Here is a 12,616-nt window from a genome sequence, read left to right as displayed (position 1 = left end):
ACGCGAATTACTTACAGACAAATTGAAAAACTGGTAGAAGCCAACCTCTGGGAAGATAAGTTTGGATTCCGTAGAAATGTTGGAACACCTGAGGCAATACTGACCCTACGACTTATCTTAGAAAATAGATTAAGGAAAGGCAAACCTACGTTTCTAGCATTTGTAGACTTAGAGAAAGCTTTTGACAATGTTGACTGGAATACTCTTTTTCAAATTCTGAGGGTGGCAGGGCTAAAATACAGGGAGCGAAAGGCTATTTACAATTTGTACATAAACCAGATGGCAGTTATAAGAGTCGAGGGGCATGAAAGGGAAGCAGTGGTTGGGAAGGGAGAGTGAGACGGGGTTGAATCCTATCCCCGATGTTATTCAATCTGTATATTGAGCAAGCAGTAAAGGAAACAAAAGAAAAATTCGGAGTAGGAATTAAAATCCATGGAGAAGAAATAAAATCTTTGAGGTTCGTCGACGACATTGTAATTCTGTCAGAGACAGCAAAGGAACTGGAAGAGAAGCTGAACGGAATGGACAGTGTATTGAAATGAGGATATAAGATGAACATCAACTAAAGCAAAATGAGGATAATGGAATGTAGTTGAATTAAATCGGGTGATGCTGCAGGAATTAGATTAGATTAAAGTAGTAAATGAGTTCTGCTATTTGGGGAGCAAAATAACAGATTATGGTCGAAGTAGAGAGGATATAAAATGTAGACTGGCAATGGCAAGGAAAGCGTTTCTGAAGAAGAGAAATTTGTTGACATCGAAAATAGATTTAAGTGTCAGAAAGTCGTTTCTGAAAGTATTTGTATGGAGTGTAGCCATGTATGGAAGTGAAATGTGGACAATAATTAGTTTAGACAAGAAGAAAATAGAAGATTTCGAAATGTGATGCTACAGAAGAATGTTGAAGATTAGATGGGTAGATCCCATAACTAATGAGGAGGTATTGGATAGAATTGGACAGAAGAGAAATTTGTGGCACAACTTGACTAGAAGAAGGGATTGGGTGGTAGAGCATATTCTGAGGCATCAAGGGATCACCAATTTAGTATTGGAGGGCAGCATGGAGGGTAAAAATCATAGAGGGAGACCAAGAGATGAATACACTAAACAGATTCAGAAGGATGTAGGTTGCAGTAGTTACTGGGAGATAAAGAAGCTTGCACAGGATAGAGTAGCATGGAGAGAGCTGCATCAAACCAGTCTCTGTACTTAAGACCACAACAACAAGAACAAGATATCTATTTTTATGTCACTAATGCCAACAGCTGTTCTGGTCTTGAATTCTGGAGTATTTATTTTGTCTTCTTTCGTGAAGGAATTATGGAAATCTGTGTTTAGTAGCTCCACTTTAGTGGCACCATCATCGGTAACATTTCCATCACTGTCGCGCAGTGACAGTATTGACTGTTTATTTGCCACTGTTTTTCTTTACATATAACCAGAATCTCTATGGGTTTTCTACCATATTTTGAGACAATGTTTCATTGTAGAAACTATTAAAAGCATCTCGCATTGACATCCGCACTAAATTTCGAGCTTCTGTGAAACTTAGCTAGTATTGGGAATTTTGCATTCTTCTGAATTTGGCATGCTTCTTTCGTTGCTCCCGCAGCAGTGTACTGATCTGTTTTGTGTACCATGGTGGATCAGTCCCGTCTTTTATTAACTTATGCGATATGAATCTATGTATTGCTGTTGATTCTGTATCTTTGAATTTGAGCCATATCTTGTCTGCACTTACATAATTAGCTTGGAAGGAATGGAGGCTAGGAAGAAATGGAGACTCTCTTAGGAAGGCATCAAATGAATTTTTATCTGCTGTTTTAGATAGATATATTTTGTGTTTATTTTTAGCCGTTTTGGTCGATATGGTTTTGAGCCTCGCCACAATGACCTTGTGTTCACTAATCCCTGTATCTGTCATGACGCTCTCTATTAGATCAGGATTATTTGTGGCTAAGAGGTCAAGTGTGTTTTCGCAATCATATACAATTTGTGTGGGCTCAAAGTAATTCTCAGAGAAAGCATTTAGTACAATTTCAGAAGATGTTTTCTGTCTACCATCGACTTTGAGCATGTATTTTCACCAACAAATTGAGGGTAGATTGAAGTTCCACCAATTATAGCTGTATGAGTGGGGTAGTTATTTGTAATGAGATTAAAGTTTTCTTTGAACCATTCAGCTATTTTATCATCTGAGTTGGGGGGTCGGTAGAAGGAGCCAAATACTATTTTGGTACAGCTGTTGAGTATAACCTCTACCCATAGTAATTCGCAGGAACTATCTATTTCAACTTCACTACCAGATAAACTACTACCAACAGATACAAACACACCACCACCTACTTTATTTAATCTGTCCTTTCTGAACATGGTTTGCGCCTCTGTAAAAATTTCGGCAGAATTTATCTCCGGCTTTAGCTAGCTTTCTGTTCCTATAACGATTTCAGCTTCAATGCTTTTCCAACACAGCTACGACGATTTACAACTGGTAATACCGACTGTTACTTGGTCGACTCTCATTGTTTCTGTGCCCTGTACCCTTTGAGACTGGAGGCCTTTTTGATCTTTCCCGAGACTGTCTAACCTAAAAAACCGCCCAGTTCACACCACACAGCCCCTGCTACCTGTGTTGCCCCTACCTGTGTGTAGTGGACACCTGAACTATTTAGCGGAACCCGAAACCCCACCACCCTATGGTGCAAGTAGAGAAATCTGCAGCCTACATGGTCGCAGAACCGCCTGACCCTCCACTCTGCTCTGTACCAAAGGTCCGCAATCGGTCCTGTCGACGATGCTGCAGATGGTGAGCTCCGCCTTCATCTCACTAGCAAGACTGGCAGTCTTCACAAACTCAGATAGCCACTGGAAACCAGAGAGAATCTCTTCCGATCCATAGCGACACATGTCATTAGTGCCGACATGAGCCACCACCTGCAGTTGGCTGCACCCTGTACCCTTCATGGCATTTGGAAGGACCCTGTCCACATCTTGGATGACTCCCCCCCGGTATGCACACACAGTGCATATTGGATTTCTTCCTGTCCTTAGCTGCCATATCCCTAATGGGCTCCATCACCTGCCTAACATTGGAGCTCTCAATGGCAAGCAATCCCACCCTCTGCTCTTGTCCGAACCTATCAGGAAGACCGGCCACTGCCGCAGCAGGCTAGGCGGCCCTTGCTGGCTCAGAAGTACTTTCAGCAGTGGGCAGTACCTCAAACCTGTTACTCTCGCCTCTGCTGTTTCAGAGGTGGGATATTTCCTGCCTCTATCATAGCGTTGGGTTAGCTCTCATGCTGACTTACCTCATTTTGTTTTTACCATTGACAACATGACTGCCCTTTTACGTTTTTTAGCCTTTTCCCTTTTATCGTTCTGACTTTTCTGAGATGTCACACTATCGAAATGGACCACATTTGAAACAAGGGACTGATGATCTTGCTGTTTGGTCCCTTCAACCCCAACCAACCAATCAAACCTGTTACAGAGGCGTAAGGCTGCAGCCTTGCGGCCAGCACCAACTTTTGCCTTCCGCCCAGGGATTCGCGACCCCGCCACAGTTCGCCAATCACCGTCAGGCAATTATCGACCAGCAGGGACGTCTGAATCCGAGGGCACAGTGGCATCGGAGATCCCAGGTGATGCTACAGGTTCCAGAGGTGCCAAAGCACTCGCCTCAAGTGTCCCAAGGTCACCGCGGCCCAGGACAACAGCCTGGATCCTGTCAACCACGGCCAATACAGCTTCCAGTTGTTTACGGACGGTGGCCAATTTCCCCTGCATCTGTCCACAACAGGCGCAGTCCCTATCCATCCCTAACATTTTTTTTCCCCTCTCTTTTATCTCACAAGCCATTCAGACCAACAGGTGACTGATGACTATGCGAATTTACACTATATGGGTACTAAAATGCGGTGCTACAACTCTCGAATACTTTAATACGCCTGAAATTTGTGAATTAAACTATGCAAGTACCCAAAAGCATGCAAAGAAATTAAGAATTAGACAATGAAACAAATAAGTGAGCTAAGAGTATGACTTGCTGCTGGCTGCTGCTTATCCAGCGGCGGCAGGGAGCTCACTGGCTGTGACCAACCGACACTTACTCGTAATTTAAACTAAGTTTGTCTTTCTTCATTGAAGTCATTAGCATTTTTTAAGTTTTTTGAAACTGAACCATAAACTTTTTTGGAACACACTTCACCTATTATCTCTCCAATAGAAAACTGATCATCCATTTTATTGCAATACAATGTCCTCCAGATTTATTTACTATTAAATTTTAAAATTACTTTAGCTTATTAAAAATTACACTCACGACAAAAGCACATAAAATATCCTACACTCTCAATGAAGTGTGTACATCCACTCTAATGTACCCAGCAAGTGTAGTGGGGGTTCACAGTTCATGTACAGCCTTGTCAGTGACTACTGGGCACCTGTGCAGACTTGGTACTCAGTCCACTGAGCTCCTGAGCACACTTGTCTTGAGGACTGAACTCGTGCAGCCTTCCCAACAGTAGAGAAATTTTATATGTTTATTATTTTACTTTCATCATTTTGAACTAATAATAATGTGCTACTTAATTGAGAATAAACATAATTTTTGTATTCAGTCCCACCAGAGATACCCAGCCCCAAACTTAACAAAAAATAAACATTTTAAAATTTCAAAAATTAAAAAAGGAAACATTTGTCAGTGTTCTTGCTCTACATAAGGCTAGCAGTTTGATATACAATGAGAGAAAAAAAATAAATACACTATGATAAATCACTCCTTGGTTTTTATTTTCGGGTCTAAAAAGTGGATTTTCTAAATTTTCAATACCAAACTTTGGAGGTCATTTTGACTGATTATTTTTGAATTTACAAGGTATACAACTTTGCTTCTGCCGTTTGCCGATAGATGGCAACAACGGTAAGTAGCGATTGAAACAAACAGATCGCAGACATCAGGCAGTGAGCTTTGACCTTTGTCAACATAACCTCATTCAAACATTAGTCGATTTGTGTCTGCATCATAAAGTTGTTCTTGATTGAAAATGTCAGTTTACGAGCCTAATTCTCATCATTTGTGAGAGGTGATACTGTTTTGCTTCAATAGGAAGAAAACAGCGGCTGAGTCTCATCGAATGCTCTAAAGTATGTACGGTAAGGACGCTATTAGTGAAAGAACGTGTCATGAGTGGTTTCAACGCTTCAAGAACGGTGATTTTAATGTTGTAGACTGGCATAGTGGTGGAAGCTAGAATGTTTTCGAAGATGCAGAATTGGAGACATTGCTGAGTGAAGACTCATGTCAAACTCAAGAAGAATTGGCATGATTAGTGTGAGTGGTACAGCAAGTAATTTCAAAACGTCTCAAGGCTATGGGCATAATTCAGAAAGAAGGAACCTGGGTCCTGTGTGAGCTGAAACCATTAAAATGGGAAGTCCTATCCCACCCGCCGTATTTTCCAGGCATTACTCCCTCTGACAATCACCTGTTTAAATAAATGGCGCAGGGCCTGACTGACCAACACTTCCAATCTCATAAAGAAGTCACAAATTGGATCGATTCGTGTATCACTTCAAAAGATGAACAATTTTTTCGACGCTGGATTCGTACACGGCCTGAACGATGGGAGAAAGTAGTGGCCAGCGATGGAAAATACTTTGAATGATACATGTGTAACCAATTTGTTTCATTAAAGCCTCAAATGTTGGGGAAAAAATGGCAGAAGCAAAGTTGTACACCTTGTAGGATATTTTGGGTAATAAACAGTGTTGTAGAGGAGACTTCTCTAAAACAGCCATGTAAATTGCAATGTTGTAACTTAACCAGTGCAGAGGTATTCAAATTAATGCTAATGTCTCCAAATTGAAAAACTGTCATGCACTTACAAATAAAAATGGCTGCCATTCAGTGATGGTGCAAGATTTTTTGAAAACTGTTTTGAACTTCTCAATTATAGGGTAATCATACATAAAAAACCAAAATCTTTATGTCACAGAAAATACTAGTTGGTGATTCTTCATCATTTAAATATTCAGTTATCTGCTTACTGAAGTGAAAATTGGTAGAGATGCTTGATTGAGAATTTAAAGTTGAGTGTTTTACTTAGAATCTTAAAATTTTGAAGAGTACTAGAGGAAATTCATCTGATGGATTATGTAGACCATCCAGTCTGTTATTTTGTAGCCTTGACATGGTTCTATCACTTACACCTGAATGTGTGAAGTAGTTCCAATTTTTCAGTCTCAAAAATTTGTCGACGGAGAATCTTTCATATATTGGGGAAGAGAATGTGTGGTGCACAAGAAGCAATGTCTCCCTTACAAGTGCTGTTGACATCATTGTTCTTGGTTACTCACTTTTCTCGATTAAAAAAAAGTGAATATAAAATGCAAAATAACATTGGAACAATAAATTTGAGAGCAGTGCAATAAAACTGCAGATTCTAGTTAGTGCTCATTCTACACCACTTACATATGAGCTAAAATCATAGTGCTGAATGGGGATTACACACCAGACTGAAGCTGTCAGATGAACATGTATAATATTGAAAATAATTTGTAACAGAGACCTGCTCATTAATACTGACACCATTAATAGTGACTTATAAGTTATTGTAAATTGTGCATTGTGCAGTTTGTTAAAAACTTGTTCGTAATTGCTTACATGGATACCAATATTACATCAGATTCTGAAGTATTTCTGCTACCTCTCAAGTTTTATGTAAAATTTGAAAGTGTATTGTGAAAATGTGCTTCATTGTTTGAAACTAATGTTACTTTAATAGATTTTTAAAAATTAATTCCTGTTGCTGTTCCACAGGTATGCAATGCAACATTCAAAAGTAACGGGGCGTTACAAGGTCACATACAAGCTAATTTGCATTCGGATCCAGCTAAGAAGAATTATGAATGCCCCATATGTCACAAGCCATTTGTGCGCAACATCAATCTGAAGGCACATCTCCGCACTGCCCACGGTGATGTTGCGAGGAAAGCAGACAAGGAGGAACCTGAACACGAGGTGCGGCCTGGCCGTAATGAGGTGACTGACAGCAACTGTATGGTCACGGTGCAGCAAAGTAAAGCAGGGACAGTAGTATTGGCTCCAGCAGTGACTGTTTTGGCTTCGGGCCCCGCAGGACCAGTTCAGACACTGGTGCCATCATCTGAAGCAGAAGCTTTGAGCAATGTTGCCAGTGGAATCGCTGCTTCTTTAGGACTTTCTACAGGTGCCCTTAACGGTGACCAGACGGTCATTGTACTCGATGACAATCGAGAATACATTCTGGGATCAGCAGGTGATACAGAGGTTCAAGACTATGTTGAAGAGCAGATGGTGCATGCTGACACTCAGGAGTATATAGTGCCTGAAATTATGTCTGGGGAGGAAGTGCACCCATACGAAGGCACTGTTGTTACTACAGCCGGGGGCACCTCTTTCTCTACAATAGTCCAGAGACCAACGTTAAATCAATCAATTGTTCCACCACCAATACAGGTTTCAGAGGGAGGTAACGCTGAGGGTATTGGTGTTGTTATATCAGATCACGATTATGCAAATGAGGTTGCCTTAAGAGGCATGACCGGTGAAGGTATGATGTTCATAATCACACAGCCTGGACCCAATGGGAACACCATTCTTCAGACAGGACATATTGCGGCACCACAGCAACATACTGAAGTGTACACCCATCAACTAACACAGCACCTGCAACATCAGTTTGTGCAGCAGCAACAGTTTCGAGAACAAAAGACACAAAAATTGGACCAGCTGTGTTTGCAGCAGCAGCAGCAACAACAACAACAACAGCCACAACGACAACAAACAGCACAGCAGCAGGTAACCCAAGAGAAGATACTGCAAACAGTGCAGCAACAGAAACAAGATCAGCATAAACATATAGAACAGCAGTTGCCTTCTGCGCAACAGCTGCAAAATAAAGACCAGCAGTTGCAGCCACAACACCAACCACACCTGCCACCATTGCGGCAGCAACAGACCCCGCATCAACAGCAGCAGCTGCAGCCCCAGCAGCAACCATCTGAACTGCAAGTGCAAGTTCAAGCACAGCCACAACACCACCAGGATGTACTGTGCCGGCAGCAAAGGCAGGAAGACCTGAAGCCTCAAGAACAGCATCTGCAGCACCACCAGAACTGCCAAGTGGAAACTCTACAGCATCAGCAGCAGTTGCTTCAAGAACAGTTGCTTCAAGAGCAAAGGCAAGAACAGTCAGTACAAAGGAAGCAGCCGTTGCATGACAACACCGAAATTCATCAAGAACTGATAAGTAGTGCCTATTTAGTACAACAAAATAATATTGGTGAAGAAATTACTAATATAATAGCAAGTGGCAGTGTACAGGCAAAGGTTGTTGAAGGAACCAGTGAAGGTATTGTAGTGAGCCGAACAAATACAATAATATCACAAGATGCTCGGTGTGTGAGACATAAGCCACAAGATACAGATGGAGGAATTAGACCTGTGACTGTCAGAGCAGAGCAGGCATCTGTTGTGCAGTCTATTATGGACAACGTTGGGATTAGTCAGGGTGAGGCGGCAGGACATTCGGTCAGTGAGAGAGTGAAAGTGGAAAGTGTATCGCTAGAAGCAGATATCGCAACTACCGTAGCTCAGCAGGTGCCTGTATTTGATACTGCTTGTACAAGTAATGCTATGGTTCAGCCTGAGGGACAAGGTTCTGAACAAGAACTTGTAATGGCAGAAATGCAAAACATTGTTCCTGATGGAGCTGGTGACAGTTATTCAGCTCACAGGCATATCCAAATGCCTGATGTAAGTGAGGCAAGAAGGATGGCATCAGATCTCGTAAAGGACTGGGATGAATTTGATGAGGATTCATGTGACTTTGTTGGAAGTCAGTTGGCTCAGAAAAACAAAGATACAGAAAACAGTGACTCCTGTGTGTCATGACCTCATTACTTTGAAGGTGTATTAAGAACTGTAGCTAATCTGAGTGACTGTTACTAGCTTGTTACACATATTTAAAGACTGCATTGAACTCTTTTAAAAGAAACTGTTGCACATGTCTGCTTAAATTTTACAATTGTTTGTATGCCAGCTTTATGAAATATTTTTTTCTCAAATTCTTTAGAAATCTGTTTGTCTCCTTTATATATGTCATCTTCAGTTGAATTACCATTACAAATTTTAAATGAGAATGCAATACATATTTTAATTGTGAGATATTTTGTACATAGATTTATGTTATGTATGTGTGTATATCATGTTAACTATGTAATCAGAAAATATAGAAGTGTTGAAATGTGGCTTTAGTATCTCAGAAAATTGTATTAAAATTTTTCCTTGTAAATACAAATATTAAAAGCATTTGCTAATAAGGATAACAATAGATACAACAGGATGCCAAAATAAAATTTAAAAAAACTTGTTGATATTGTTAGCTTAGAATACTTTTGCATTAGGTGTCCCTTATCATGTCAGCAGTGTTGCTGTGTGTTAATCATTTGTCACTGTATTTAAGAAAATGACACACATAAAATATACGGGAAGTACTGTGAATGCCTGAATACTTCCAGACTTAGACTTTTACTCCATAGTAGAATATAAACGCAAATAAGAAGGTGAGCCAGATAAAGATTCGGTTTCACTTTTTGGAGGGACAATGTTTGTATTTGAATACCTAATGTAGCACACAGTTTTGATCTGCTACATTGTTTCATCTGAATATATAGTTTACACGGAGAGGGGTGACAAACATATTGTTCAGGTACTCTTGTCCTTTTTTATGTTATTGTAGAAGTCTTTGTTTTGCTTATAAGCCGTAATCTATATTATTCAGGAGTGTTAAGTTACATTTAGAACTATACAAAGAAAACTTCAGTCATATTTAATGTTTCATTATATTTTCTGTACCATGCCGGTCTTTGTACCTTCACTATTTACACTTTGTGGTAACAATTTAATTTACCAATTGAGCATCAAAAATGGAAAGAATTAGTTCCAGATGTCTGTAATACCTTCAGAAAGAAGAGTGCTTGTGATTAGTGAGAAATGTTAAATCCAGTACCATAATCTTAAAAAGCTGGCTCGCCACATAAATAAGTTTAACCTTTCACAAGACATTTGTTCATTCTTTAGCTGAATGCCACAGGATTGGTAGTTTATCTCCATTGTTCTCAGTTATTTCTTACAGTGATCGTTTTCTTAATCTAATCTGCTTGTAACAGTTTGTTTCTTGTGTTATCGTCATCAAGAGGGTTTTGCTTCTTTTTGTACTAAAATAGTGACATTGGTGATCGCTGCAAAATTTTCACTACATGTTGATGCAGAAGACTTACTTAATTTTCCCATTGGATTGGTATGAATTTTAAATATCAAATATTTGCCTTACGAACAAAAACAAAGCACTTCATTGTTAAAAAATTGTATAATGTGTGCATATATGCAGTTCCATTCCAAATGGCATCATCCCCCCCCCCCACACACACACACACACGGAGAGAGAGAGAGAGAGAGAGAGAGAGAGAGAGAGAGAGTTCCCATTTGTTTCTATAATGGCTACTTCAGAAGTCCACAGGCACAGAATGACAAGGTATGCATATTGTAGCAGGGGAGAAGTATCACATGTTAGAATATTCTCCTGCCATGTTCTGCATTCTTTTAGAATAAGAATGTGTATGTATGGCAAGGAAATATCTGGAATTATTCAGAAATAGAACCATAAAAGGCTAATTGGATTTATTTAGCTAATACAAATTTTCAGTAAAATGGACTTAATTACAAATGAGTGTGTTTATTCCAAAAGAGCTAACATCTATGCAACTGTTTGTAAACAGGTAGTACATTGTGGAACAGTTAATGAATTTTTAGACACATGCTGATACTGTACTGTATGCCATTGTTCATGTGTGGCATTTATAAAAAAGCACTGCTGTTTTACAGGACAAAACAGTAAATTTACAGATAATCAGAAGGAAATCCTAAGTAAAGGAAATTATATCTGTGAAATGCAGAATTTCCTCACCAAAGCATAATGAACATTTGGAAGATCTAAAACATTCAAAGATGCACTGACAACAGCCACTTCTGAATATCACATTATTGAAGGTTTTCTTTCGGGGAATTTGGGGGGAAAAAACCCCTTCAGAGGAATATAAAACAAGAAAGGATGATTATAGTTTAATGTCCCATTGATGACAGACTGGCTGAGGAGAGGAAAGATATTGATCATGCTTTCTTTATTATTATTTTTATTAGAGGGATAGTCCTGCCATTTGCCGTATCTGGTGCAGGACAACCATGGAACACCTAAATCTGCGCAGGATTTATAAGGAGCCATTTTATTGTTTAGCAGAGTGCAAGTTTGTCTGTAGAAGAAAATTGAAGGCTTGTGTTTTGTAATACAACATTTGCTGTTTCAGGGAGGTGGAATTTTAATGGTATGCCAGTTTGTTGGTTTGTGTTCTACAACAGACATGCAGTGTTTAAAAAGGACACTGATTCAGGATACACAGTCATGTTATCTGTACAACTTTTCTGAATTGTAAGTTTTTTCTCATATGTGAGTCTTTACACAGTACTAGATTCTCCTGGCTGTACAGTGCTGCAGTTCATTCTGGTTAAATGGAAAAGAAAGAAAACAGAAAGCACGTGTTTATAATATGTGTGGGATATTGGATATAAATCCTAATCTCCCTCTCCCCCCTTCCTGGTCTCTCCCATCTCCTCCTCCTCCTCTTCTCTATCCATCATCTCCTGCCCCCTCTCTCCCCCCTCCCCTCCCTCCCCTCCCCTCCTTCTCCCTCTCTCCCCCTCCCTTTCCCACTCCCCCCCTCTCTCTGTGGATACTCTGCAATTCACACGTAAGAGCCTGGCAGAGGGTTCCTAAAACCACATCCACAATAATTGTCAAGTATTCCACTCTCAAACAGCATGCGGAAAAATTGAATACTGATATCTTTCTGTGTGAGCTCTGATTTCTATTATTTTTTATCATGATGATCATTTCTCCCTGTGTAGGTTGGTGTCAAGAAAATATTTTTGCATTCAGGGGAGAAAGTTGGTGGTCGAAACTTCATGAGAAAATCCCGCCACAATGAGGAATGCCTTTGTTTTAATTATGTCTACTGAAAATCCTGTCTCATGTCTGTGACACTTTCCCTTATTTCTTGATAATACAAAACGTGCAGTCCTTCTTTGAACTTTCTCGATGTACTCCATTAACCCTATCTGGTAAGGATCCCACACCACGCAGCATTACTCCAAAAGAGGATTGAGAAGCTCTAGTTTAAGCGTCTCTTTAGTTGCATCTTCTAAGTGTTCTAACAATAAAACAATGTCTTGGGTTCACCTTCCCCATAACGTTTTCTACATGTTCTTTCCTATTTAAGTTGTTCGTAATTTTAATTCATAGATATTTAATTGAATTCAGCCTTTAGATTTCAAACAATGGAAAATCCAGGATGGAATATAACAATATTAGAGAAGTGAAGTTGCTACTCACCATATAGCAGAGATGCTGAGTCACAAACAATAGGCACAACAAAAAGTTTCATACAATTATAGCTTTCGGCCATTAAGGCCTTTGTCAGCAATACACACACACACACACACACACACACACACA

General features: G+C 39.8%; 1 protein-coding gene across 3 annotated transcripts in view; it reads left to right on the top strand.

The window, feature by feature from the left end:
- Positions 1-10,320, top strand: part of LOC126094645 (uncharacterized) — a 103,235-nt gene extending 92,915 nt beyond the window's left edge. For 2 of the 3 annotated variants that reach the window (XM_049909141.1, XM_049909142.1), the window contains one exon: positions 6,826-10,320. In XM_049909141.1, coding sequence (XP_049765098.1) covers positions 6,826-8,940 — 2,115 coding nt within the window. In that variant the 3' untranslated portion in view covers positions 8,941-10,320. The remainder of the gene's footprint in view (positions 1-6,825) is intronic. The other variant, XM_049909140.1, reaches the window with a different exon arrangement.
- Positions 10,321-12,616: the final 2,296 nt, after the last annotated feature.

This window comes from Schistocerca cancellata, chromosome 8 (assembly GCF_023864275.1).
Source record: "Schistocerca cancellata isolate TAMUIC-IGC-003103 chromosome 8, iqSchCanc2.1, whole genome shotgun sequence".
Classification (NCBI taxonomy): domain Eukaryota; kingdom Metazoa; phylum Arthropoda; class Insecta; order Orthoptera; family Acrididae; genus Schistocerca; species Schistocerca cancellata.
This window is presented reverse-complemented; position numbering and strand designations above follow the sequence as displayed.